Source organism: Amblyomma maculatum, chromosome 1 (genome assembly GCF_055883805.1).
Source record: "Amblyomma maculatum isolate TAMU_Amacu chromosome 1, ASM5588380v1, whole genome shotgun sequence".
Lineage (NCBI taxonomy): Eukaryota > Metazoa > Arthropoda > Arachnida > Ixodida > Ixodidae > Amblyomma > Amblyomma maculatum.
The window spans coordinates 151261634-151289566 of record NC_139344.1 but is presented as its reverse complement, the minus strand read 5'-3'; the positions used below and the strand labels follow the sequence as shown (position 1 = coordinate 151289566).

Genomic DNA, 27933 nt, shown 5'->3' with positions numbered 1-27933 from the left:
TCTGAGGTGTTCATGCTTTTAATGGTTTCCATCGTGAAAACATCTACATTATGACTCATGGTCTAACAGGTTGAAACAGCTTTGCTAGTGGAACGGTGTGACATCATGAATTGAGCTTCATGATACTTCTACGCTCCCTGTCAGGGTCTTGTACGAGTGGGAGCACCCGGTCGTGAAGTTATGCAGTGAACTGATAGAGACGGGACGATCTTGATGAGGTGTCGGTCATGACGTCAATTCCGTTCAGATTAGATTGCAGACACGGCTTGGATAAGCTCTCGTAGAGCGCCTTATCGAGGGAAGCTTTAAAATCCTCGTCATCTGAAAAGAAAACAACATTTTCTTGAAAAGAGACATCTCAGGTTAAAGTTGTCAAAATAGTTTGACCCCAATTACCAGGTATATCTGGCACTGTGCTCCAAAATACTGTACTTATGGCTCCACTTATTGCCCATATGGTTTAAAGATTCTGCATACGTGTGTCAAGATCCAAACGAATGGAAGGGAATGTGGGCAGATTTTGACGGGCGTCGACTGCCAATTGATTTATTTGCGTCAGCGTATCAACTGCAGCATAAGGCTGGTAAGATCCTTTCTTTTTTCGCGTCGACAGTAGGCCTCTCCCTGAATGGGAAAAAAATTTGATATCAGTGCAGCACGCGGGAAAGTAGCCGCACCGAAAGAAACACCGGCTTGCTTGGCAAAAGCGCCCTTCCCTGCCCGGCCTCTGTGCTGTGCGGGGCGTCGCTGGTCTGTCCGATGACGTAACTTGCTGCATTTGACCGCGAACCAGTGATATTTATAATATGCCCAGACACGCGGACCTCCTTAGTGCCCTGACCCATTTGAGTTTGGCAACTGGAGAAATTATCTCAATTGTACGGCAAGCGTACACTTCGTAGATACACTTTCATGAACTTATAACAAGCTGGACTGTACAATGAGCAGAAACTCAAATCCTACCAACTGCTTGCAGCGGTGGTCTCGCAATAGAGGAGTATGTTGCCAAGGAAATTATTGCACATCTCTACACAGGGTGCTGCGTTCTAAAGGCATTCCACAAATGGCAGCTGAGCCCTATGAATTGCAAGTGCTCATGAGCGATGACAGCAGTGTACACATGAGGCGCCATGCTTGGCTTTGCGACTTCCCTCTGAAGAGCGGACATTTGTAGTTTGTTTCGTTGACACTACATTCTATACTTGACAAGCACGTGATGCATTGCTAGAATGTATATACATCAATCGTGGTGCATGTAGCGCAGAATAACGAATGCGATGCGAATCGGTCGAACCATGCTAGCTGCATTACATAGCATTACAGAACAATAATTCAGGGTATACACTTCAAAGACGCAAGCAAAATTGCATTTCGATTGGGACACGACGGCGATTTAAACCTGCATTTCCGATTAAGTGCTGGAATGCGGCTGTACTTGAGCGACCATACTGCTCATATGAACTATAGCAAGCCGTTTTGTGAGAGAGGCTAAATTCTTAACACGACTGGCCGCAATGGAATAAACTAAATGCCTAAGAAGTAGCTCTTGGAGTATTTGCAGAAATCATATAGCCATCCTGGCCTTTGAGCAATCCGTCATGTTTCTAGCACGATTCGTGCTGTTAGACAATAGATGCAAAATGTGCGAACGCGCGAGTGTACCTCGAAAATCTTGCACTCAAGTGTACGCCGCAGGTCCCGTCAGCGCTTGATGTCCGTCACTCTGCGCTGCTCTAAAGCGCGTTGCAATGCGACCGCTAATAATAACGGTCCCGTTCAGCCCAGAACCCGGCAGCACCGACCGGCGCTGGCATGAGGATAAAATCAGAACTGGAAGGAGGGGTATTGAAAGTAACGAAAGCGTCCCATACAAAGTATGCTCCAACACAAAGCCGCTACCAAAGTTAAATTCGATCGATAAGTTATCTTCTAGAAGGCAGCTTTAAAAATCTCTGTCGGCGTAACCGGTGGACGGCTGTATGAGGCGGTCAAAGGGACCACCGTATTATACTGTTGGCACTGGTCAACCTGAGGCGCAAGTTTATTCTCGGCGTCCCGAAATCCGTCATACTCATCCGGAGCACGCACGTTTGGGACGGTCTGGTGACTGGTAGCTTTGGGATGCTGATAGACAAGGTAACTTTATCAGGCCCTACTCTTAAGAGCAAAGCATATTGTCACGTAGTGGTGACGAGGTCGACGACACAATTGAAGGGTCGATGATTGCACTAAAGAAACTCTTTATTTGGGCTGACTTGCGCCCGCAAAAGAACTAAGCAACTCGGCAGCGGCGATAGAAACAAACGTGCTCGTCGATCGTCGAACAAAGAATACCCGTCATACTCGGCAACGCTCAATTTAAAGGCTGCACAGAACAATCTAGATAACGTCGCAAGCAGCTACCAGCACGGGCTGGAACATTGTGGAAAGACACCCGAGTGGCCGGAACCTTCGAGACAGATCTCGGTGCATCTTGTGCTACAACAAAACTGATAAAGGTGTGACTCGCGGCATCGAGCATTAACAAACAAAGATTACGGAACTGATACGCGGTCCAGAATCAGAGTGATAAGCCTGTATGCCAGCGGCTGTTAAAAAACAACAAATACTGTTCTGAAGGTTTCGCGGCAATATAGGGGGCAATAGGGTGCCCCAGGAGCCCACCCTACGACCTCATGTCATGTGTTTTCGGGATGGTGTGAGATGTGATAGGGGTACAAATTAAGAGTAGTCATTTGGCGAGTAGCAAAGTGCATGAACGAGAGAGAGAGAATTTAATGAGAAGAAAGGTGGAGAGGTCGGCCGGTGGTAAAGAAACCCTGGCCTGCTACTACACACTGGGGAAGGGGGGAAGAGGAAGTTAAAGAAGAGTTAGGGTGTAAATGAAGGGTGATGATGCATGAACGGGAACTTAAATTGGAAAAGGGAGTCGCAGACGGGAGCCATTAATACATCATACCCTTAAAGGCGGAGCTTAAAGGATGCGCAAACTATATGTGGTGAAATATTGTAACAATTGTTACATTGAAGAACTACTGCAGCGGCTGAACGAGGGCACAGAGAGAGCTGAACAAGGGCAGCAGAAGCAGGCCTAAGCGGGAACTTAAATTGGAAAAGGGAGTCGCAGACGGGAGCCATTAATACATCATACCCTTAAAGGCGGAGCTTAAAGGATGCGCAAACTATATGTGGTGAAATATTGTAACAATTGTTACATTGAAGAACTACTGCAGCGGCTGAACGAGGGCACAGAGAGAGCTGAACAAGGGCAGCAGAAGCAGGCCTAAGCGGGCCTACACTTCAGCGTCTTGTACTTCTACCGATTGCGCTCTTTCTTCGCCCTCTAATACACGTGTCACTGCCCCCTCCTCTGGAGCATAGCTCCGATGCGGTGTTACCGTCAGGTAGAAGAGCGGAGAGAAAAAGCGTTCAAGAGTCACACCACGAGTCTGACATCACGGAATAGACTTCATGCAGCTTGAAAGTCAGTCGGGGGGGGGGGGTCGCTCTTAGTACGGCGTCATTTGCACCACATGCACAACGTCGCTGCGCTTCCTGTTGTGCGATGAACGAGCTGGTGAGGCTGGTGCAACTTCGTTCATACGTTACGTCGCTGGGAGAGCCCGCGGACACACACACACACATATATATATATTATATATCAGACTGTCAGCTCCTTTAAACTCTGTAATAACGAGCCCCTCAGTTTCCCTCTCAATATATATATATATTGTCACGAAGACAGGGATTTATGGGTATCGGCAACAGGGGCAGATACACACAGTCAATACAGAGGTTCCCGGGAAACGGTAACACGAAGACACAAGCTCAAGAGTTCACAGTCCTAGCTAGCCGAAGCGCGCGAGAGTCTCCAACTTCTTCGTCGTTCAAGCGCTACCTCGAACCGTCAGGTGGCAATATATATATATATATTGTAGTGTGGTAATCTTCATCGATATAACCACTGACATGCGTCGCGTGCTGCCGCTCTCAAGGACGAAGAAGTTGTTCGCTGCCTTGCTCTTTCGCCACGCCTGACGCTTCGCTGCGAGTCTCCCCTGAGCGGCTGGAATCATCTGGGTTCACCGAATAAACACACCCCTACAATTGGTGCAGGTGCTGCTGGGTACGTTCCCGTCCACCCTGGAACTAAGAAGCCGCACGTTACCCTCTGCTTCCAGCATGCCGGACGACACTGCCACGACATCGTCGCCCCTCCCAACCACCGTGCTGTGTTCTGGAGCTCTACGGCAGCGTGATCCGTGCTTCTTCAGTGGCACAGCCGACCAGGACGTCGACGATTGGTTGGCGGCATATGAGCGCGTCAGTAGCTACAACAGATGGGACGACGCTATCAAGCTAAGCAATGTAATCTTTTATCTGACTGACGTGGCGAACCTCTGGTTTCGCAACCATGAGGCAGACCTGCCATCTTGGTCTGCATTTAAAAAGAATTTTGCAGAAGTGTTCGGCCGCCCTGCAGTTCGCAAGCTCCGGGCAGAACAACGCTTGCGTGAGCGCACTCAGCAAGTCGATGAGTCGTTCACTAGTTATATAGAGGACATCGTGGACCTATGCAAGCGTGTCGATCCGCTAATGACTGAAGCGGATAAGATCGAGAACATCATGAAAGGCATCTCTGACGACGCGTGCCAAATGCTCTGGGTAAAAAATCCTGCCACGGTGAGTGACGTGATCAAGCTTTGCCAGAGCTACGACGTGCTTCGTAAGAAGCGCGCTTCTACCCGGCGGTCCGGTGTTAGAGACGACGCCATCTCTACACTTGCGCTGGGCGGTTCTACCCCATCAGAGGACAGCCCTTTACTTCAGCAAATCAAAGCCTTCGTTCGAGAAGAGGTCGCCCGCCAGCTATCGCTGGTCCCTCAGTTACAGGATAGTGGCCGCCTTGTTCCTGACATGGCTCCGTCTTTGGCCCCTACCATACGGCGTGCGGTTCAAGATCACATCGCTGACGTTCTTCCTCCCAGCTCCATGCTCCCGCCCAGCCCTGTGCTGCCGCCCAGCCCCGTGCCAGCGCAAGTAACGGCACCACTGACTTACGCCCAAGTTGCGGCCAGGCCGCTCATGCCATCAGCATCTCTTTCCTACCAGGCCGCTCCTTCCAACCTTCCTTCGCCTTTGCCTGGGTCTGCATTCCATGTCCCTATTCCAAGGGTACGCCAACGCCCTACGAACCCTTGGCGTACCGCGGACAACCGACCAATCTGCTACTCTTGCGGGCTGCCGGGCCATGTCGCACGCCTTTGCCGCCAACGCCTTCCACCTTCTCGACCTGAACTATGGAACTACTCCTACAATACAGACCAGCCCTCGCCGAGAAATCCGCCCAGTTCCGAATTTGTATCTCGTGACAATCAAACGTACACAGCTCGCCGATCACCTTCCCCTCGTCGCCGTTCCCCGTCCCCACTCCGACGTTCTACCGGCACCGTTGAGGGAAACTAACAGTCGCAGTTCCCGGGGCAAGAACTGCGCTTGGTTCGAACTCTTCAAGTCCTCGGTGTTCTCCCACTAACGTAATTCAAGTGTTTGTCGACGGCGTCGCAGTACTCGCTCTAGTCGACACGGGCGCTGCCGTATCAGTCATCAGTGAAGCTCTTTGCCGTCGTCTTCGTAAGGTGACCACCGCACTTTCCGACTTTTCGCTTCGCACCGCCTCATCACAGCGCATTCATCCCTCAGCGGCGTGCACGGCCCGTGTTCTCATCGAAGACGTCTTATACACCATCGAGTTTATTGTACTGTCTCGCTGCTCACACGACATCATCCTGGGCTACGATTTCCTTTCCACTCATCATGCCGTTATTGACTGCGCCCGCGCGGAAGTTTCCTTTTTACCTCTTTGTGATACCGTCTTGTGTGACGTCCCTACCCGGCCTGCAAAACTCCTCGTCGCCAGTGACACAGACATTCCTCCATTTTCTGCTGCCCTCGTTCCACTCTCCTGTGAAAGCGTTATTAGTTCGACTGTCTTCTTCACACCTTCCGACGCCGCTTCACGCCATCCCTGCCTCCTGCTTCCATTTGCGGTCCTCAAGTTCGAAGATGGCCTTAGTGCAATGTACGTTTCAAATCCATTTTCGTGCCCGTCCGTCCTGCTACGCGGCGAGTGTCTCGGTCGTATTGAAGAACTTGATCCCGCGCTTGTAAATACTCTTCCTGCAACGCCTACTTCATTAGACGTTAATGTGCTCAGCTCTTGCGATACAGCGACCGCTTCGACACCACCCGATGTTCTTCAACAAGCTATTGACGCAGATCTCCCACCCGCACAACGCGATCAACTCGCTGCTCTTCTACAGAACTTCACTTCTGCCTTCGACCTTCCTCACACTGCTCTGGGTCGCACGTCTGTCGTTACGCACGCAATCGACACTGGTACAAACGCACCTTTACGACAGCGTCCTTATCGCGTGTCGGCCTCTGAGCGCCAAGTCATTCCTGACAACGTGGACGACATGCTTCGCCGGGGCGTCATACAGCCATCTAACAGTCCATGGGCTTCTCCGGTTGTTTTGGTCACCAAGAAAGATGGTTCCATCCGGTTTTGCGTCGATTACCGTAGGCTTAACAAAATCACGCGCAAAGATGTCTATCCTTTGCCGCGAATCGACGACGCCTTGGACTGTTTACAGGGAGCCGAGTATTTCTCCTCTTTGGATTTGCGCTCCGGCTACTGGCAGGTACCGATGGCTGATAATGACCGCTCGAAAACTGCCTTTATAACACCGGATGGATTATACGAGTTCAACGTTATGCCCTTTGGCCTCTGCAATGCCCCGGCTACTTTCGAGCGCCTGATGGACACTGTTCTTCGTGGACTCAAGTGGCAGACCTGTCTTTGTTATCTGGACGACATCGTAGTTTTTTCTGCCGACTTTTCTTCTCACCTTCTCCGCCTAAAGGATGTCCTCACGTGTCTCGCCGGCGCTGGGCTTCAGTTGAATTTGAAGAAGTGCCACTTTGCCGCTCGAAAACTCACAATTTTAGGCCACGTAGTTTCTAAGGACGGCATTCTTCCCGACCCCACCAAACTTCGCGCAGTTGCAGAGTTCCCGAAGCCAACCTCCCTGAAGCAGCTTCGGAGCTTTATCGGCCTCTGCTCCTACTTTCGACGTTTCATCTTGAACTTCGCCTCTATCATCGCTCCTCTGACCCAGCTCCTTGCCGGCAGCTCCGACCTTTCCGCCTGGACTCCAGCCTGCGATAAAGCCTTTGACACTTTACGCCGCCTTTTGGTTTCGCCGCCCATTCTACGCCACTTTGATCCGGCTGCGCCTACGGAGATCCACACTGATGCCAGCGGTATTGGGCTTGGTGCCGTCCTTACCCAACGTAAGCCTGGTTACAGCGAGTATGTTGTGGCATACGCCAGCCGAACATTGACAAAGGCAGAATCTAATTATTCAGTCACAGAAAGGGAATGTTTGGCCATTATTTGGGCTATCGGAAAATTTCGTCCTTATGTGTATGGTCGACCGTTTTACGTTGTGACCGATCACCACGCTTTGTGCTGGCTTGCCTCTCTGAAAGACCCATCCGGTCGCCTTGCTCGCTGGGCTCTTCGTCTCCAGGAGTTTGACATTCATGTCATTTATCGATCAGGCCTGAAGCATACGGACGCGGATGCTCTTTCCCGCTCGCCATTGCCTAGAGATAATTCGTCTGACCACGTCTGTGCCTACGATATGTCGACTCTTACAACTATCGACATGGCTACCGAGCAGCGGAATGACCCCTGGATCAATGCACTTTTGAATTTTCTCTCAAGTCCTACTCCCGGTCATTCCTCCAAAGCGCTCGTCCGCCAAGCACACCACTTCTCCATTCGTGACGGTCTTCTCTATCGCCGCAATTATTTGCTTGATGGACGGAAGTGGCTTCTAGTCATCCCGCGTCATCTCCGCGCCGACATTTGTGCTGCGTACCATGGTGACCCACAATGTGCTCACGGTGGCGTATTGAAAACCTACACACGCCTACGTCTGCGATTTTACTGGCGTGGAATGTACCGCTTCGTAAGACATTTCGTGCGCGCTTGCGAATCTTGTCAACGCCGAAAAACTCCTCAGAAGTCCTCTGTTTCGTTGCAGCCGTTACCCTGCCCTGCTCGTCCGTTTGACCGCGTTGGCATAGATCTCTATGGCCCTCTTCCGACTACTCCTGCTGGAAACCGGTGGATTATTGTGGCAGTAGACCATCTGACTCGCTACACTGAAACATCACCGTTACCCTCTGCCTCTGCAAGAGACGTTGCTTTGTTCATTCTCAACAACTTGATTCTTCGCCACGGGACTCCGAAGGAACTGCTCAGTGACCGCGGACGCGTTTTCTTATGCGACGCTCTCGAGGCCCTACTGAAAGAATGTCGCATCATTCATCGCACCGCTACTTCTTACCACCCTCAGACGAATGGCCTGACAGAACGCTTCAACCGTACTCTGAGTGACATGCTGGCCATGTACGTCAACGACGCTCATTCCAACTGGGACCACGTTCTTCCCTTCGTAACCTACGCGTACAACACTGCGATACAGACCACCACTGGATTCTCTCCCTTTTTTCTTCTTTACGGGCGCGAGCCAACCTGCACAATGGACGCGCTTTTTCCCTACCGCCCTGATGTTTCTGAATCGACGCCACTCTCGGACGCCGCCCAGTATGCAGAAGAATGCCGTCAGCTCGCTCGTTCGCTCACAAAGGAAAATCAATGGCAACAAAAACACCATCGTGACACTGGTGAGGCGCCTTCATATGCGCCCAACTCCCTGGTGTGGCTCTGGGTTCCTGCCACAACCGCCGGCCTGTCAAAGAAGCTTCTTGCTCGGTATCACGGTCCATACCGAGTCCTTCAAAAAACATCTCCTGTGAACTACGTAGTTGAGCCCGTTACGCCATCTGCGGACTTGCGTCGCCGTGGACGCGAAATAGTTCATGTGGACCGAATCAAGCCCTACTACGATCCGTCTGTCCTTTCGGCACCATGAGTCGCCAGGATGGCTCCTTCTCTGCCCGGGGGGAAACTGTAGTGTGGTAATCTTCATCGATATAACCACTGACATGCGTCGCGTGCTGCCGCTCTCAAGGACGAAGAAGTTGTTCGCTGCCTTGCTCTTTCGCCACGCCTGACGCTTCGCTGCGAGTCTCCCCTGAGCGGCTGGAATCATCTGGGTTCACCGAATAAACACACCCCTACAATATATATATATATATATATATATATATATATATATATATATATATATATATATATATATATATATATATATATATATATATATATATATATATATATAGGATGCGAGAACATTTAACGTACTCGGCCGCTTACAAAATTATAGAGCGAGGTGTACGCTTCATTTAAAGAAACATTTTATAGGACTTGACGCTTCGACCAGAAGCTGGCCTTCATCAGGAGCCAGCTTCTGGACGAAACGAACGTCGAGTCCAATAAAATGTTTTTTTTTTTTTTAATGAAGCGTACACTTCGCTCTCTCTCTCTCTCTATAAAGGGTGTTTCATCTAAGATTTTACCTATTTTTTATAAATAGGAAAATTAAGTTGCATTGTCAATTCTTCTTTTAGCTGCTGTATTAAGGTTAGAGAAATATCAGGAGCACTAAAGCGTACTAATTAGCTTAATAATTAAATACCTAAGATTAACTAATTAACTTTTTCTTTATACCAGCTAGAAGCTACTTTCAAATTGCAACAGTGAGCTACCGGTGTGAGAATGCCAAATGGTATTTTAAACGACAAGAAAAGTGCATTTCTTAAGGACTGCAGCACTAGAAATTCTGGCCACTTTCGACGCGCGAAGACGAAACCTAGCAGACGAAGGGCGGAATTGTACGCGCCCACGAGTGACGCAGTCGTTACGTCGCCGGGCGAATCAAGCCGTCTGAAGGCGGCTGCTGCCGCTCGTGAAATACTCGTCTGGCGCTGCGTTATCACATCCAGTGGTGCGATATCTGTGCATGTACTGCTTTTCTTTTTATTTCACCCTCTGGGAGCCAAAGCTTGTAGTCAAGAGGGAGGGCTGATTTGCCCATACCATCAGCGCTACGCCCTCACCATGACAAGCTTCGCCCGCAATGCGTTGGTGATATCTCAAGATCCTACCAGACCATGACGCAGCTCCAGGTGCGTATTTCGCGGGCGGCAGCGGCCGCCTCCAGACGGCTGGTTTCTCTCGATGACGTCACGGCTGCGTCACTCATGGGCGTGCATAAGTGCGCGCCTCGACTGCTAGGTTTCGTTTTCGTGCGTCGAAAGCGGCCAGAATTTCCAGCGCTGCAGTCCTTAAGAAATGCGCGTTTCTTGTCGTTTAAAATACTATTTGGCATTCTCACACCGGTAGCTCACTGTTGCAATTTGAAAGCAGCTCCTAGCTGGTATAAATAAAAAGTTAATTAGGTAATCTTAGTTAATTATTAAGCTAATTAGTACGCTTTAGTGCTCCTGATATTTCTCTACTCTTAATACAACAGCTAAAAGAAGAATCAACAATAAAACTTAATTTTCCTATTTTTAAAAAATAGGTAAAATCTTGGATGAAACACCCTGTATATATATATATATATATATATATATATATATATATATATATATATATATATATATATATGCATGCATCATTCCATGCGAAACGTCCCAGGTCCCAAAACCGACCATCATCACTACTCATGAAAACAATTGAGGCAATTGTCGATAGTATGAATGCTGTTTTGGTAAAGTATTGTGGCGAAGCAAAACTTTTGCTTTACATATGCGACTTTCGAAGTTTTCACGAACACGTAAAAGCTGCTTGCAGTTCAATATTTTTAAATCAGGTACGAAAGCAGATGCAATAACAAATTCTATTTTATATTATCGAATATATGTTGTTTTTTAACGTAACTTCATAACTGCCCTGATATAAGCTTATTCTGCATCTCCTTGATTCAATAAAGAAGCAAAAAATTGTGCGTATTCAGTATTTTTTACCACAAACTTCGTTCGTCTTCCAGTCACAATAAATTTTCACAGCGTTCACCTTTTGGTAGATTTGATACCAAAAATAATTTAAACTTTCTTTACGGAGTACTTTTTGGGAAAATCTGTCCCAAAGTTGGAAAAAAGCGACACTTTTGTTAAATTGAAAGGCAAATTAAGTCTAAAAACCCTCGAGATAATGATGCCTGACATAGCTTAATAAACACACATACTTCTCGGCTTACGAATTGTAACTATTTGCTGGAGTAAGTTTGTCTGACGCAAGAAAACAATTTTTGAAGTTCACAATCAGTGTCACTGCTCTGCACTGCAGAACAGTGGTTTTACTGCATAAAAACTACGCGCCACAACTCAAATTTAGAGGGCTTATAAACTCTCGATCCAACATATGTGTGTGAATGATGTTTTCTGAGAAAAAAAAAATCGCATTAAAATCACCATCCACTCTACTGCCGTGTGTTTACACTCTGATAGCATTTTAATAATATGCTTGTGAGAAGAAAACAAACCGTGAACGATTTGAGGTCTTCATCAAGACAGGAGAATCATCAGACTCGAGAGACATTCTGCGTGGCGCATGATTCATTGCTTCGGGCATAAAACATCTGCTCTTGTTACGGGTCATGCAAGTGCCTGATTCTTGCCACTAAGCGCCAACCATAGCTCATCATTTTCAAAGTGAATTATGCTCACGTCATGCTACATCAGCATTACTCCGTCAAGCACACCCTCACTCTAGGCGCATTTGCCAGCTTGAAGCAGTTCTCGCAAGTCATCACTCGACAGAGAGAAAGGGCAACAGGTAAGGCGTCGTTGGAAGCTCTTTAAACTATTTTCAACCTGGAAGGCTCACAAGCAAATTGACAGAAAACGGGCACATGGAGTAAAGGAGACAGGAACGCGTCTCGCTACGCTGAAAATGGAAGATGAGAGGCAAGTTGCAGTACCAGGTCCCCCTGCATCGCATACTTCTCAGTATGAAGACAAGATAAAGGTTGATAGAGATAAATTCGGAGTTCTAACCACTGCGCAGTTAAAATAAACGCTAGTACTGACTTCCTTTCTCTCAATTGAAATTTTACAACGTGGTCTAAAAAATGCATGCTGAATTAAAAGGGTAAAATATTCGTGTACAGATGGAGATCACCAGAGGATCTGTTTGCCTGGACAAATGTAAAGAGAAATACAGAAATCTTGGTGCTGAACGCGGAACTACAATAAAAAAGAATAGAACTGGCTACCAGATTCGCCTTGACAACCGCAGTGAAAGGAACGCGACAGATCCACTACTTCAGGCCAGTAACGTCTTCAACAACTTCACGTTGCCGTCACGTCAAGCTCAAACGCTCAAGAAATTCAAGTAAGGGAACAGCCGTGAATAATAGGTTGTCTTAATCTGAAACGAAAAATTCAAATGTTGAACAGATGAGAGATCAGACAACAAAACGCAGAGAAGACGAATGTAGAGAAATTTCCTGTTTGTAGCTTTACCCTTCTTACGTGTCTGTGGGCAAGTTCAAGACATCATTTCACTCTACTATGAGACAGGGGAAAAAATGACCACGTGATTCTTCTGTCTCTGCAAAGTTGACTAATTTTCATAGAGTGGGCGTAACGTGAATGCTTCCTTCGCATTACTGACCAGGCCGAGGCCAAAAATGAGTGTAAAACTCTGGAAAGCGCATCGTTGAAGATAAATTTTGTTGGCATCAGCTGATTGAGAAAGTTGGCTTGGGAAAGAGCTAAAGTAAGCGTGCGTCCCAAGAAAAGGTGGGCGCCTCGTAAGAGTTATCCAGGGGCGACCAGGGACACTGATTCTGAACTTCAAAAATATATTTCTCGCATCAGAATAAATTTACTAGAGCAAAACGTTCTGGATTGTAAGCTGAGAAGTTTGTGTGTTTAATGAGCTATGTCACGCATTTTTATCTCGAGGGCCTTTAGACTTAATTTGCCTCTCAATTTAACAAAAGTGTCGCTTTTTGCAAACTTTGGGACTTATTTTCCCAAAGTACTTCTTAAAGAAAGTTTTAAATTATTTTTTGTATCAACTCTACTAAAAGGTAAAGGCTGCAATAAATTATTGTGACTGAAAAGTGAACGAAGTTCATGACACAAAATACTGAAAACACACAATTTTTCGCTTCTTTATTGAACCAAGGAAACGCAGAATAGCCTTATATGGGGGCAGTTATGAAGTTACATTAAAGAACAACACATATGCGATAATATAAAATAGAATTTGTTATTGTATCTGCTTCCGCGCCTGATTTAAAAATATTTAACTGCAAGCAGATTTTGCGTGTTTGCAAAACCTTCGAAAGTCGCTTACGTGAAAAAAAAAAAGAAATCTTTTCTTTGCCAAATTACCAAAACAGTATTCACACTATCGATAATTGCCCCAATTTTTTTCAAGTCGGTTATGGTCGCGTTTGGAGCCTCAGATATTTGTGGAATGACACACACACACACACACACACACACACACACACACACACACACACACACACACACACACACACACACACACATATATATATATATACGTTCGTAGCAAAACTAAACTTCAAGCTGGGCTTGTTGGCGCATAGTTATTAAAAGGATTTACAGCGCTACAGGACGACACACAGAGCCCTGTGGTTCTCTCTGTGTCGTCCTTTACCGCTGCAATTATGTATATGTTCGTATATATAATATGCTTACGCAGGAGGGCAGCACTGCTCCTACGCCCTCCAAACGGCTCTCGGAGTGAGGTCTCGAAACATGGCGGCGGCAGGTGTCCTTACAGCGCCTCCTTTATAAACATCAATAACTGAGAAAGTATTGTCTTCCACAAAGGATAATTAAGGAGGGGGGGGGGGCAGCCTAGGATATGCTCAAATTACACATGCATGAAAACCTATATCTCAAATTCTTTACGTTAGCACATCGCAAAACTAAAATGCCTACAAAGCTATGCTCAAATTTCGCATTGCCGAGCATCGTAGTCATCTTCAACTGTTTTTCAACTGTTTTGTTGCGGAAGCAACCCTACGCTAGTCGGTGAGTCATTTCGCGGAGCCCCCCCCCGATGAACCAAGGTGCGAATGCGCGAGGAGCGAGTGACGTCACACGGAGCACAGCTGGAGAGCCGCATCGGAGCCGCCGCCGACTCCTCTGCTGCGCGGGTGACTCACAGGTGCCGCCGCCGCCGCGCCAGCCGAGCATGCGCCAGGAGGGAGTGATATCACTCGGTGCACAGCTGGCCCGTCGGGCCCACAGCCGACTCTTCAAGGGACTTTACTCTGGAGCTTGGTGACTGCCGCCGCCGCCGCGTTCGCCGCTCCGCGCATGCGCAGTGACGTCATTGCTTTTCCTAAAGCTACTGCGCATGCGCGGGGTGTATATATATGTGGCACCACGCCGCTACCGGCGCAGTCAGCCATGGAGAAGTTGAGCCAAAAAGAGGCTGATCGCCTTAGGCGAGCAAATCTTCGTAATTCGTTGCTTCCACAATTCTATTCGGGATGGCCATTGGTCAAACCACAGCCCATTTTTTTTTATTGGACAATTATTTTTCAGCGAAGTTAGGCTCAAAAACAATTAGCTACAGTTTAATCTCGTGTTGTTTCCTCGACTTGAATAACCTTCACTAATGTAAGGAAACGGAGAATATCAGCGCAAGATGAATCGCAGGACAAGCGGTATTTGCCCTGAGTGCTCTGACTTTTTACTATGAAATGCACATTGTGTGTAAATTGATAACGTCTCACAAAACATATGCGCTTTTTTTCTCTTCGCTTCCCATTTAGAATGCTTACAGCAAAACTAGCGCTAGGAAATGCGCAGATATCGCACACATGCATATACCTCCAAAAAATTTTGAAAGTGGTGCACAATGCACCAGTTTCAAAATATTATAGACCAGAGGTACCAGTTTGTCTGGACATCTGGTCTACTAGAACTGCTGAAGGGATGTTTTGAGCGCTTCACTGGGAATAGCAATATAGTGTTCTAGAATTGAGAAGTGTGCCGTCTTCAGCGCGCGGAAATGGGAGCGAGGTGGTCGCCGGAGCGATGGAAAGCTTAGGTGGCGCTGTCAGTCGCAAGAGCGCATCAGAAGCGTGCGCGACGCAGAGAAAACGTTCGGGTGTGTGCTTCTGCGGCTCGTGTCCTGCGTTAATTTCGTTGCATCGCATTGCTTCTCTGCCGTGCTATGACATGTTGTTGATGGTTGGTCAACCAGGATAACACGTGTCCACAGATAGCGCAGTCACAGTTCCAGTTCGTCTCCTTTAGCTCCTGTGCCCCCCCCCCCCCCCTCTACTCAACGCTCTTTTTTTTTCGGTCTCTTTATTTATTTATTTTTTTGCTCACTGCGCGCCCCTTCCAATTCATGAGCTTTACCGCATGGTTTACGAAGGAAGGTTTGAGGACGTCGAAGCTATTTTGAATGCCCTTCCTCCAGATGATCATAAATGTACGTCACTATAAGCACAGTTCTCGGTCGCAGCTTATATTGCAGTATATGTGGCTGGAAAGTTCATGCACAAATCAAAATTCAGTACTTGTTCTGCGTATTTCATTTAGAGCAAATCATGCGCCCACAAAAAAACAAACAAAGCAAATGAATTAATCTCAAACTTCGACCACGGAGGTCTTCTTTATCCGTCTACGGAGCTTGCAAAGCTCGTAAACACGCTGGAAGAGTCACATTTTTTTTTTTTTAGTTCAAGAATTATGATTATTGCAAGCACCATCCGTGATTTTGCGATGTTTTTTTAAAAGAGCAGAGGTTCCCGAGCATGTTCTACCCATGTAGAGAAATGGCGCTTATTCGCATAGTGAAGTTTTACGTCCAGATGCGATTCCATTTTTATGTAAAGTCACTAAACCAAGAAAAGAGCTTAAAGTAGAGCAGATAAAACACCTGAAGGTAAGCAGGTGCAGATAATCGTGTTTGAGGGCTCTATTTAATGACTCTGTCCGCGTCTTGTGTGCTTTCAAATTTAGCAGCTTTATTCATTCACGTGCTCGTAGTTCAGTGACATTTTCATATAATTCTGTAGCATTTCATATGTTGGTACCATATTCTTGAGCTATTTATTTATATTCACTTAAGTCGCGAATCGTTTACCCGGCTGGTTTTTGAAGTCGTCCGCTATGTGGTTTCGAGCATTTGTATGAGCTCTCGCGGATCTGTTTCGTTTTGTTTTGTTTTTTTGTCTCTGTTTTTTTTTTTATACAGCTGCCTGTTCATATGTCTCCGCCCACATTCAAATAAGTATTCAACAGCTTCTGACATAATTTCTGTCTCCAAGCAATCTTCACATATCTCTATTTACATGTGGCGCAAACAATTAAATTACGCTAGCCTAGCCTAAAACACCTTCCATTGGTTTTTCGGTCAACGCGAGCGTCGATGGGGGACCGCAGTCTAGCCCGCGTAAACCAGCGCGTCCGAAAATAAAAATCTATGTGATCATAAATATACGTCAGACATTCATCATGGACTTCCCATTAACGTTTGAGAAATAAGGTACCGAATGCGTTCAGGAAATTTCTTACCGTTGCTTGCCAGGTCATCGGCAATCGGTGTCTGACTCGACAGCAGAAAAGCAGTCTTAAACACAATCTCGCATAGTCACGGTATGCTCTTGGATTCCTCGCAGATTGAAATTATGACAGCACCGTTTTTTTCAACACCTAACTCTCCCCAAGCTATTTCTTTATTGGGAACTAGTTCATTTATTCATGAACAGAATCGGTTTAATACATTTAGACAAGCATGTGGGAGCTAAAGCGACACAATTTATTGTTGCGCGCCTTCGGGGTCAGAAGAACTAGCGGTGACGGAGGCAGTTCACCCAGCTATCTGCTCGGCGCTCATGCGCTCCTTTAGAATTACTGTATAGGCTTTGCCAGAGTCGCGCGTTCCTTTTCTTTCGCCGCTAAGCAACCGTGTAACACAGTGAAAACGACCCAACAGTCACTTCAGCTGCATTGCGTCATCCGTCGCGGGGACGACATGCTGCGCTCTGTGCGAGCTGCAGGGACGGTAAGGTATTTCGATTAGGACAGTCAAAGTAATCTCTTCAAACTGCTTTTCAGTCTGGCTAATCGACTCCTGCAAAGGCGACGTTTGGCTTCACCGCACAACTTGGTTGCTTATGCGGTACCTTCGCGCAACTCTGGCAAACCTTATATAGTAATTCTACGCTCCTCTTGCACACAGCGCCCTCTCTTCTGTCGTCGCTGAAACAACCAGCTCGCCGGCGGCAGACGGCACACTTCTCAATTCTATAACACCATAGTAGCAATTAACAACTTCACGGCAAACTTTTAGTGGGTTTTTACATGCAAGAGCACAACCGCGTGTTCTATGAAGCGAGCTGTAGTGAGATCATCTTGATCAGTTTAGAACATTTGTGGCTCTCTGACAGGTTCCGGAATCTACACACAGGCATTTATGCATTTCGCCCCCTTCCCTCTTCGAAGTGCAGCCGTCGTGGCCGAACCCGCGACCCTGCTTACCTAGCTACTGAATAACCCCTGCGGGTAGCCTTTTCGCGAAAGCTGAGAATGATGCACACCACTGCCTCTTATTAGGTGCAGGACATAATATGTGGGCAAAAAGTGCGAAGTCACTGCTATAGCTTCGAACTCTGCAGCTAAAAAAGGGGCCAACTCCTCTCTCGCTATATGCCCCCAAAACTGGAAATGACGCAACAGTGTTCATATTTATCCAGTGTTCGCGCAACCGGATTTTCTTTTTGTCGCTTTCTTTCGCCTGTTATTTCTAATGTTTTTGTGTTACTTCGACCTTTCATCAGAAATCTCTGAGCAGGGACAAGTATTGTAGTTGGAGTAAGTCCAGCAGCAACAGAGCTTCGGCGCATGCCGCTCCCCTTGTGCAGCGACAGAAAGCGTCAGCAAGCAGCCAACACGCATCATCACCCCATTCCCCTACTTTTTTTTTTATGTGTGTGTGTGTGTGCGTGTGTTTGTCGTTGTTCGGTCGTAGCGGCGAACAGAATCTTCACGTCGTGCCGTATAGTAATTGCGAACGGGAGTGCGGAGCCCATCCCCCGATGTTGGCAGCATGTGTTCCTCCCCGCCTCCGCTCAAGGTTGCTTTGCCCCGCGATTTATTTTTGAACAGTGCGATATCAACCTTTGCTTGCGAAAGGACCCGAGGTTATACTTAGCCACAAGGCGCCTCCGGCGATTGACGCCGAGCTTCCTCACAAACGCATTGCAAGGTGCCAAGAATCTTCACGTTATGTCGCTGCGCACGTGAATCACTCTGGCAGAGTGATTCCTATATCGAGTCCTTAGTTGCCAATCACGGATAGAGAGTCATAACCACTCCTTCGCTGTTATAGCGAGATCCGAGGAGACAGGGGACCAGCAGTTTTGAGTTGTTCAAACACACGCGGAAACTTTGCACTGTGTGCTGAACACGGGGTTGCTTCCAGGAAGCGGATACGAGTTGTATATGCCTTGCTCCGCTGTCGATATTGAATCGAATTTTCTACTTTAAGGGCACCCCATATGTGACATGGACGTCTTGGAAAGCAAACTAGCGCACTTCAAAACAAACACACAGGAAGAGAACTACAACGCATGGACGGCCTGCTAAAAAGCTGCATTCTTGACTCCGCTCCTCTACCTGCCGATGCACACAGCCTTACTTACAACCGGGCCTTGGCAACACTATCGTCCTCGTAAATTTTGCGAACTTTTTCCCCTTTAATACTCTGTCATCACTGTACAAAACTTAGCCATGGTTGGAACGCGTACCAATACAGCGGATACGGCCGTGCAGCTGTGAGATCGTTTGCGCGCACTTCAGGGGATCAACATCTGTGGAAAATTATTTATTCGTGCCTCTATTCCGAGAAATTCTTTCTTAGCCGTGTCTCACGTCACAGCTACTACGTGGCATGTTCAGCACCTCTAAGGCCAAACACCTTGCTTCGCAGAAGCCGCCATCAGCGCTTCTCAAGAAAGGTAGTTTTCGCATTTTAATGTTTACTTCGCACGCACAGACGCATGTCTCGGAACGGCTTTCGGCAGACTCGTCGCCGCACCCGCGTTTTCCGTGCAGTGACTGCCAGGCCAGTGCATACCCGTAAACTTTAGGAAAGCAATTTCTTTTTTTTTAATATTTTAATAGTATATCCACACATCTTTCATCAGCAGGCTTCAAGTTTATTTCTTATTTATTTTCAAAAATACACCCCCTTTTTTTTTATGGCAGTCTTAATTACTAGCTGTGGCCGCCGCACAAACTTGAGCAAAATTTCTCCACGTGCCGGAAAGTCTAGACTGTTTCTATTATTTTCAAAGACGCTGCCCGCTGGTCATCTATTGCATGCAGTTTCAACTATTCGACGAAAGTGCAGGAAAATCTTTTAAGGCAAAGTTATGCTGCGCATCGGAAGCTTCGAGTGGACGCATCATATGTTCATAACACCCAGAGCTTTTGTATCATACCAATTGTAAAACTCCGCTTCAAAAAGTGACTAGTCTTTGTGCGCATTTTTGGGTATTGTCGCGCCATCTAGAAGCGATCAACAGAAATTTTTGCATTTGTCGTCACTGTCTTTTGCAAGTTACGTTTTTCTTTCTTCTTCCATCATATTTGACTCTACGGCAGTTATCTCTAAGAATTTTCGCTACTACAGGTCTTCAATTAATTTTGTTTTCCAAGTGGTTGCACATTTATAAATAATCTGAAAGTTTGCAGCTTAGACGCAATTTCCTTTGGCCGAGAGTGCCGCTAATATTTGCATACACCCTCTTTTTGACCAATCAAAACCGCCGTTTCTTTTTATACGTGTGCCAGATGGGAAGTTTCTCAACTGGTATTATTAATGAGCTCCGCATTACACTATTTCACAATCAATTTTACCAAGTTAGCGGTTTTCCTTTTAAATTTAGTGGGTTTTCGCACTGTTTAGCGGGCGAAAATATATGGAGGAAGGCGGTATTTTTGGCGGCTTTTAGGTCCCGTTGGCATTTTTATTGGCAGTTTTCGTGGTAATACAGTTTTTGTTTTGAACAGTGCAATTTCTTTGCAATTATGGTCGTTCTGCAAGTTAACGTCGCTGTGCGCGGATGATGTCCCGGAGATCTCAAGGAGGCAAATATTTGAACACGCCCAATACTTGCCTTGAGTTTATTTATGCGACATTTGGTCATCAGCTGCCGGAAATTTGATCATACGCTGGAGCAGCCATGGGAGGACAGCTGCATTCTGTGATAAAGGGAACTAGTATTGGGATGCTTCCCACAAAAATCCCGTCTTCAAGCTGACCTAGTTTGCTTTATCCGTGCTTATGCTGCTCTAGCTGATACGTACAGCGCAGAGGTTAGACGCGTGTTCAGTCACCTAAACATTATCAATTCCAAAACGTGGAGCCCAACATGAACATATATCATGAATTTAATTTTAATTATTCGAGCCAGAATCCAAAGGCAGAGTAAATGCTGCTCAAGCTATGAACTGCTCGAAAATGTGATCCAAGCGATCGTCACGACATGAATGTGTACATCGGCAGCAGCGCCATAATCCCTTCCAGAACTGACGGTATGAGCGAAAACAGAGTGCTCGGCAAACCAAGAGGAAGCAGACGACTCTTTATGCGAGTCATAGTGCCTATAGACACAGCTTGTAGGCAGTAAAGCAAGATGTACTTTCGCAATTTTAATTTACACCCACAGAAAGCAGGCGAGATATTTCTGAGTAATAAAGTATTAGTAGACAAAAGTTTGCAGGCAAAAAAAAATAAAAAAAGTGTTTTCTAATATATTTAAAATATTGGTTGTATTGTTTGCAGGCAAAAAAAAAAACAACGAGATGCGTAAAAATTTGCTTTTTGATGAAAATATTGAATTTAGCGGTTTTTAGTGGGTTCTAAGGCTTTCTGCGGCGTTTTTTTTTTTTTTTTTTTTTTAAATTGGCACCATATCTTGAAATATCCTACAATTGCCTCACGTTTAAAAGGCGCCTCAGAAAGCTCGGCTTGGTCTGCCTTTCTGCTAAACGCTCTTTCCCTTATAGGCTGTTCACACAGGGTGCCGCCGACATTTACGCGGCAGCTGCATGCCAATATTATGAAAGAAGGCTAGGTCGAGACAGGTCGTGACGGCAAGGACAGCGAAGCCTTGTCTAGCGTTTTAATCCGATCACAAACCCAGGCGCGCGCCGGAGCCGGCGCCGCGGGACGATGATGATGGTATGTACAAATGAAAGAAGATCCACGGAAGGCTCACAATATTTTAGCCAAGTCAAGGTGACAGGCTCCACATCCAGCCGAATGTGTTTTTAAAGGGAGTTTTTTGCCCGCGTCATTCGAAATCAGTCTAGGTTCAACAGCGCTCAACAACTGGGAGCCTATACGGACACTCTGCCGCCGATGACAGAGGTGAACAAACTACGCTGAACAAGCCTGCATTTGTAGTTGGCTAGCGCGGGACCTTTATTTTAGTATTTCCTCGTTCATTTGAGCATCAGGGAGAGATTTAAAGAGGCGCAGAGGGACGACAACCCCACCTTTGAGTAAAACATTTTGTATTGAAGAACCACACTATACTTTAGACACACCCCTTCCTTTTACGAATAAAGTTTTAAAAATACACTGTCCACCGTTCCCACCTCGCCCGGAATCAACCGCCATCTAAAGAGGCGTCGGTATATCCACCCTTGTTTGCCGCTCAAAGTTATGTATAGGACAATGACAGTTGTCACCAACTTTTTCAGTGACATCTGAACTTGTTCATTCGTCACAGAGGGAGTTCAATATTCCAGCAAATGCAGCTATTGCCATTAGGTCTTACGAATTCCAAACCCGAAGTGAGCATGTGATCACTGACTCACAACACACTCTTCGAAACTTCCTGCGAGGCCGAGTTCCCAAGCACGTCATCCGACTCATATAGCCACAACATCCCTCACAAACCTCCACAAAATCATCCTGACCTCAGGCCACGTGGGTGTAGCGAGACGCGAGAGAGCACATTCTCTATATAGCTCGAGACGTCATCAACTAAGCGGGGCCACCCACATCTGTCCCTATACCCTCCATGTGCAACGAACATCTCGAAATTCAGTATCTTCAGTGCCGACACTTCTGCCTCCTCATGGGGAAATGAGACGCCCTAGACGCCGTCTTCTGGCGGCAGATAGAGACGAACACCTTTCCAATCCTCCCTAGACTACATCTCATACATCAAATATTATACACCGACGCATGTCCCTGGAGTCAGGCCCGCCCCACTCTCTTCCACATTTTGATGAGCCCGGCCGCGGCGGCCGTTCTTCGATAGAGGCGAAAAGATATAGGCGCCCGTGTGCTGTGCGATGTCAGTGCACGTTAAAGAACCCCAGGTGGTCGAAATTTCCGGAGTCCTCCACTACGGCGTCTCTCATAGCATGAGTCGCTTTGGGACGTTAAACCTCACAAACCAAACCAAATCATTTGATGAGATGTGGGGCCAAACCCAGCAACCTAAGGATGCAAAACACGTTTTTTGAACGGTTGGAGGTGCTGCTGAACAGCGACAACCCAGATGGACAAAGAAATGCTTAAATCCAACCGGTTCGCAGGGCAGCTCAAGGCAGTGTAACCCTATAAGGGCCCCACCTATAAACTCTAGCTGGTATTTTTTTTTTTCAATAGGTTTTCCTCTTTCTCCTCTTTCTTATTAAAAAAATTGCTAAAAAGTTTTTGAGCGGCTTAACATCACGTTTTTTGTGGGTTTTTTTCTGTCACTCTTACCTGGAACACGTTGACGTTTGCAGATGCTTTGTGAATGGAATACCTTGTCTGCGTAGCAGGTCGAATTTCTTTCCGGATGAGCAGTGACGAGAGACCGATTTCCTACGCATCGCGGCTTCCGTGACTTTACCCTGAACAAGAAGGGGCTCCCCTGAAAATGGGGTAAGCAGCGAAAATTCACAATACTGAGCGACGCAGGGAGCAGCAGAAGAGACATTTTAAGGGGGATCTTGTGAAACAATTTCGCTGCTAGTACATTGACAGATTCGTTACGTTTATAACTCAGCGCATCAAGTCACCTGTAGGCCTTCTCGACCATGCTTCTCTCCGGCTCAGATACTTCAGTGTAGCAGAATTTACGCGACACCCCATAGTTGACCTGTACGCTCGCTCTAAGGAGGCCTACACATTTTCCTTTCTTTAGCAACATCTTGTGCAGAAGGGAAGGGGTCAAGTGGATGCAGCTAGCACAGAACCGGGTAATTGGAGAAATATGGGAGAGGCCTTTGCCCTGCAGTGGGTATAATCAGGCTGATGATGATGATGATGATGATGATGATGATGATGATGATGATGATGATGATGATGATGATGATGATGATGATGATGATGACGTGCAGAAGGAGACGAAATGGTGGGAGGCGTACCAAAACGGGTTGATCGTCCAAGGTGACCGCGAGCGCATGGGTTCCGGGGTTCCTGGTCTCGAACTGCAGCCTCAGCTCCAAGGGGTTATCCACAGCGCGTGTGACTTCGGCCTCAGTTTTACTGCAAATTAGGCGAAGAGTTTCTCGGCAACAGTACAAATTCACGATCCCTGGAAATGTATGCGCAATTGTGGCAGAGTCATGAAGGTAAGAACTAACAGCAGAGTCGCGTCTGAAAACGTGGTGAATGCAGACGTGAACAGCGAACGCTAAAAGAATTTCGCTGCACATAAGTATGTCGCTCTACACGTTTTATACGCAGTTGTGAGAGTGTCGTTAATCTATACAGCGCCTGCAGTAAAAGAAAACTTGAACCCTTAAGGAACAATACCATTCCCCCCTGTATAATTGTCTGCGATGAAAAGATACAGTGTTCGATGACCTGAGCTTCGCGCAATGGAGGGTGACTTCATAAGAAAAGGCGTAAGGTCTTTTACACTTTAACGACCGTGCGGCTGATCCTCGGATAAGTATATCCATACAAAACTAGATTTTGTTACAGTGAACCAAAGGTAGAGCGCGTAAAATCAGACACCGACAAGCTCAGGATGAAGACGCCTGATTTTACAGCGCAACACTTGAAAAGTAGCATTCCCTCCGTTTGTAAAAAGGCATGTTGCTTCGTAACCCCACTGCACACCGCCTCGGGAGGAACCGAAGAAACCCTCTGAAGACCAGCACTCGTACGCGTGCGGTGATAACACGGAACAAACAACAAACCTTGCAGATTTTGTCGAAAACAGCGCCGCCCGAACTTGTTCTGGTTCTACGTCGATTGGATGTCCGGATGAGTCCAGGAACTTCAAGCGCGCAGCCTTCGAAGAACCAAATCTTTGACTGTTTGAAGGATCTGTTTGGAAAACAAAGATCGAAGAACTGAAATTGATGGGGATTATGATTACTGCAAAGTTTAATACACATTTAGTAAATATTTGAAAGCATCCACATTATACCGCGCAGTAGAAAGGATCCATTAGCGCTTTTTATAAACTTGCAATCAACGATGTGCGGAAAAGTCTACTGTAAAAAAAAAAAAAAGAAAACGCAGTAATTATGCGTAATCATACGACGTTAACTGACCAATTAATAAACTTGTAGAGAAACTGGCACAAAATGCGAACAGTTCGCTATGTTTGCTTCCGGGAAGAGGACGCATACAAATGATATATGCAGTGGCATATATGACTTCTCTGTTTCTTGTTTAGCTGAGGCGAGCCATAATTTTAATTAAAGAAAGCACATACTCTAATGCATGTGCATGTGAGCAAAGTCATTTTAATTTTTTTTTTTTTTTTAAGAGCTCAGCGGTTGAAAGCGCAGTGTCTGCCTTCAAACCACAGACAAAACAAAAGCATCTTAAAATTTTTACGTCAAATTGTGCTCACAATTGACCAAACTCGAGTCAAAATTAATTACATATCGATCAACGTTGTGTATTATATCGGAGCTTGTAAACAACAAAGGCAGCAATTTACCTTTGAAAGATAACACAGCTGAAACTACCGAAGGGTCGGCTTGCCTGGACACTGCACCGTACACAAGGTACTCTCCCCTGTGGCCCTCCTTATCCCGCCGGAACCTTAGAGAAAGAGGTTGGAACGCCGAAATGTCCTCCTTCTCATCCATCACAACGATGGGTCGAGCAGCCCTGTCGAGAACTTCCACAAGCGGCAGCACCACCTCCGGCATCTCGTGTCCGAAATGAAGCAGCGTCTTCCCGAACTCGTGCACACTCCTAGCCCTCACGAGCGCCGCCTCCAGGGTGCTGCTGCGATCGCAAAGGGACTTCTGGCTCACCTGCTGGAAGTTCACGATCTCATCAAGGAGCTCGCGCCTTCGGGCTTCCAAAGCGCTGACGTAACCATCGTAGAAACTGTTCACCTCACGCGTTACCTCGCTGGCATTGCGTGACAAAGCCTGGGTCTTCTTTAAAGTTCCGCTTGCCGAGTTTTCAAGTTTCGACATCATGGACTGCAACCTCGTCAGCAGCAGACCCGTCCGCCTGAGTTCCTTCTCTTTGGCCGTGCCTATGTCGCTGCTCACGTGGTCAACGTGGTCGTGCGGCAGGCACGTTGCACAGATGGTCTGGCGACAGGTAGCGCAGAAAATGTCCATCTGACGATTAGGGTGTTTCGGGCAAACTTTAAAGTCGAGAGAAGCCATTGTTTGCGCGTTCTCGTCGCCGAGCTCGAATCCCTTCTGAGCAGGGGACCAGGTACGGCGCGAGCGGCCGCCGGGCTGGCGTCGACGAATCTTTGTGCAGCACGACACGATGCACCCGATGCACCTGTTCACGGCGGCTCTACTCTTAGCGCACAGGTCGCAAAGCGACGAGCTCTTGCCTCGAGACGCAGACTGTTTTAGCGCAGTGTGCTGCCAGCTGTCAAGTGGGTCAGGAGCAGGGCCCAGGAACTGCCTCACTAGAACATTCTCAGGCAGCTCGTTCTGAGTCGCCGACACGACACATTCATTCTGGCACGTCGGACAAACGATTACGCCGTCACCCGTTCTTTCTTCGCACTGATCGTCGCGCCGGCGGCCTTCGGACCCTCGCTTATTGCAGCTTTGGGCAGCTGGCAACGCGTGTCTTGCTTCGCCACTAGTAGAAGCAGGCCAAGCCGCGTCATACCTTGCGGCGCCTGCTCTTGAGGACAGCAGGCGCCTGTGACATCTAGCGAGTCGTTCAATGCAGCGCCTGCACAATGTGTGCAAGCAGGGCAATATCCTCGGGTCCTGAAGCTTGTCCAGGCATGCCGGGCATTGGAGGTCTAAGCTTCCCTGTCGATGAGGAGCCTTGTACCTGAACCTTTGAAAACATACAAAAGCGAGGAGGGGAGGGGACGAAATGTATGCGTTAAAACATTACACTATTTGTTTTCACTAACAAAAGCGTCAGCCATGTTTGTAATTTTGTAAACGTGTCCGACACCATACTCAGAAAGTTAAAACGTATCGAAACCAAGCGTCGTAGTTTACGGGGTCGTTTCATTTGGTTTACTTCGTTTACCTTGAAACAGCGTACGTCAGGCTGAAAAAGTAACACCGGGACTCTGGTGACTTAGAGAGAATAGGTAACAAAAACGAGAAACACAAAAGCTACTCAAGGTGGCAAGTGAAGTACAGGAAAGAAAGGCCATCGAGAGTGAATATAGAACACTGTAGATGGACGTACAGATTTCAACAAGTACTAAACTTCCTCACTGCACGACGCTCTTAATGAGTTTGCAGTAAATAAAGCACAGTACAGCGGAAAGAAACGACCTACGCCAGCAGCAACAGGGCGAACAAGCGTAGCAGTGGGAAAAGTACATAGGGCACTTCTCAGGCTTCATAGAGGGCTCTGGTTTCGCGGAGTACTCCATGAAGCAATACAGCGTAAAAGGCAGCAGCAACAGAAAACGGTACCCCTGAGTCAAATAGCAGGCTTGCAGCGCATGAAAGTGATAAGAAAGCTTTGCATACACTTGAGTACGGGGTTTTCTTTATTACTTCAGTTACTAAGGGCCCATCGTGCAAGTTTTAGTCGGTACCTTCGCGAAATGAAAGCTTTGCACATCGAATGCGAAGCACATATATGTACGTCGAGCTACTCGCGGGGAGAAAAACTTCAGTCAGTTAAACACCGTAGCAGTGAACTATCCTATTGATCGCGTAAGCTTCAGTTTGCATTGATGCAGCTCCTGCAGTACCTCTGCGACTTTATTTTATTTTTTGTCTATTAGCGCACACTTTTCTGATCGCTTCGGTCGAAGTATAGTCTCGGGCGAGTAAGGGGCATCTTCACTCGTGTGAAGTGCACAGTGCCCGTGACTCGCCCGCACTGCACTTGCTCATTTCGCATCCATTCGAACAACCGACACTCACACATGGACACCAGCATCCTACAAGAAGAAAGGGAGGCACAGAGAGGGATTAGACAATGACTGATTTCATAGAACTTCCTCGGGAGGCCGGTGGCTGTTTTGCGCGAGCAAACACAAACTATTCCGCGAGCGCGCTCCGAGGTGAGGGCCTGCAGTATTTCTTACTCGTTGTTCGCAGGCCTCGACATGGCAACCCCGGCCGCTCCAGCAGTAGCCACGGACTTGGTGGCGCGCGCTGCGTCCCTCGGCAAACGATGGAAGAAGCCGCACAGTCACGACGGTCAAAGAGCGCCGCCGGCGTCGCCGCACCAGCTCCGGGGCTCAAAGCTCGCTGACGAAACCTCGCACGCGGCGGCCTTCCCAACGTGGGGCGCGCACACTAGCTGCCCTCCCGGCCTGGGGTGTTCCCCTCACTGCGAAAAGGTCCGCCCGGGCGCACGCTACGTCAACGTTCTAAAAGTAAACGCGCCGAGCGCGACTCGGGGAGAAAAACGCATCGTGCGCAGGAAGAGCACTCTGTTTTGATTTCTCCTGCCCTGACCTCTTTCGTGCTCCTTGAGCTCTCGAAGGAGACTCGACATCT

The 27933-nt window shown here is 47.3% G+C and overlaps 1 protein-coding gene across 1 annotated transcript; it reads right to left on the bottom strand.

The window, feature by feature from the left end:
* Positions 1-27745, bottom strand: LOC146204614 (E3 ubiquitin-protein ligase TRIM45-like). The gene is made up of 6 exons (XM_084586468.1): positions 27516-27745; positions 24963-26293; positions 24208-24337; positions 23428-23548; positions 22781-22931; positions 1-321 (listed from the first exon to the last, which is right to left on the bottom strand). The coding sequence occupies exons 1-6, from the start codon at positions 27536-27538 to the stop codon at positions 179-181; spliced, it is 1899 nt and encodes a 632-aa protein (XP_084442594.1). The 5' UTR covers positions 27539-27745; the 3' UTR covers positions 1-178.
* Positions 27746-27933: the final 188 nt, after the last annotated feature.

Excerpts from the sequence above, each read along its gene's own strand:
- LOC146204614 (XM_084586468.1), bottom strand. The coding sequence starts at position 27,538 with ATGTCGAGGCCTGCGAACAACGA. Across the intron at positions 26,294-27,515 it reads TCGAGGCCTGCGAACAACGA|GTTCAGGTACAAGGCTCCTC; the intron begins GTAAGAAATACT and ends ATGTTTTCAAAG. Across the intron at positions 322-22,780 it reads CAAACGTCAACGTGTTCCAG|ATGACGAGGATTTTAAAGCT; the intron begins GTAAGAGTGACA and ends TTTTCTTTTCAG.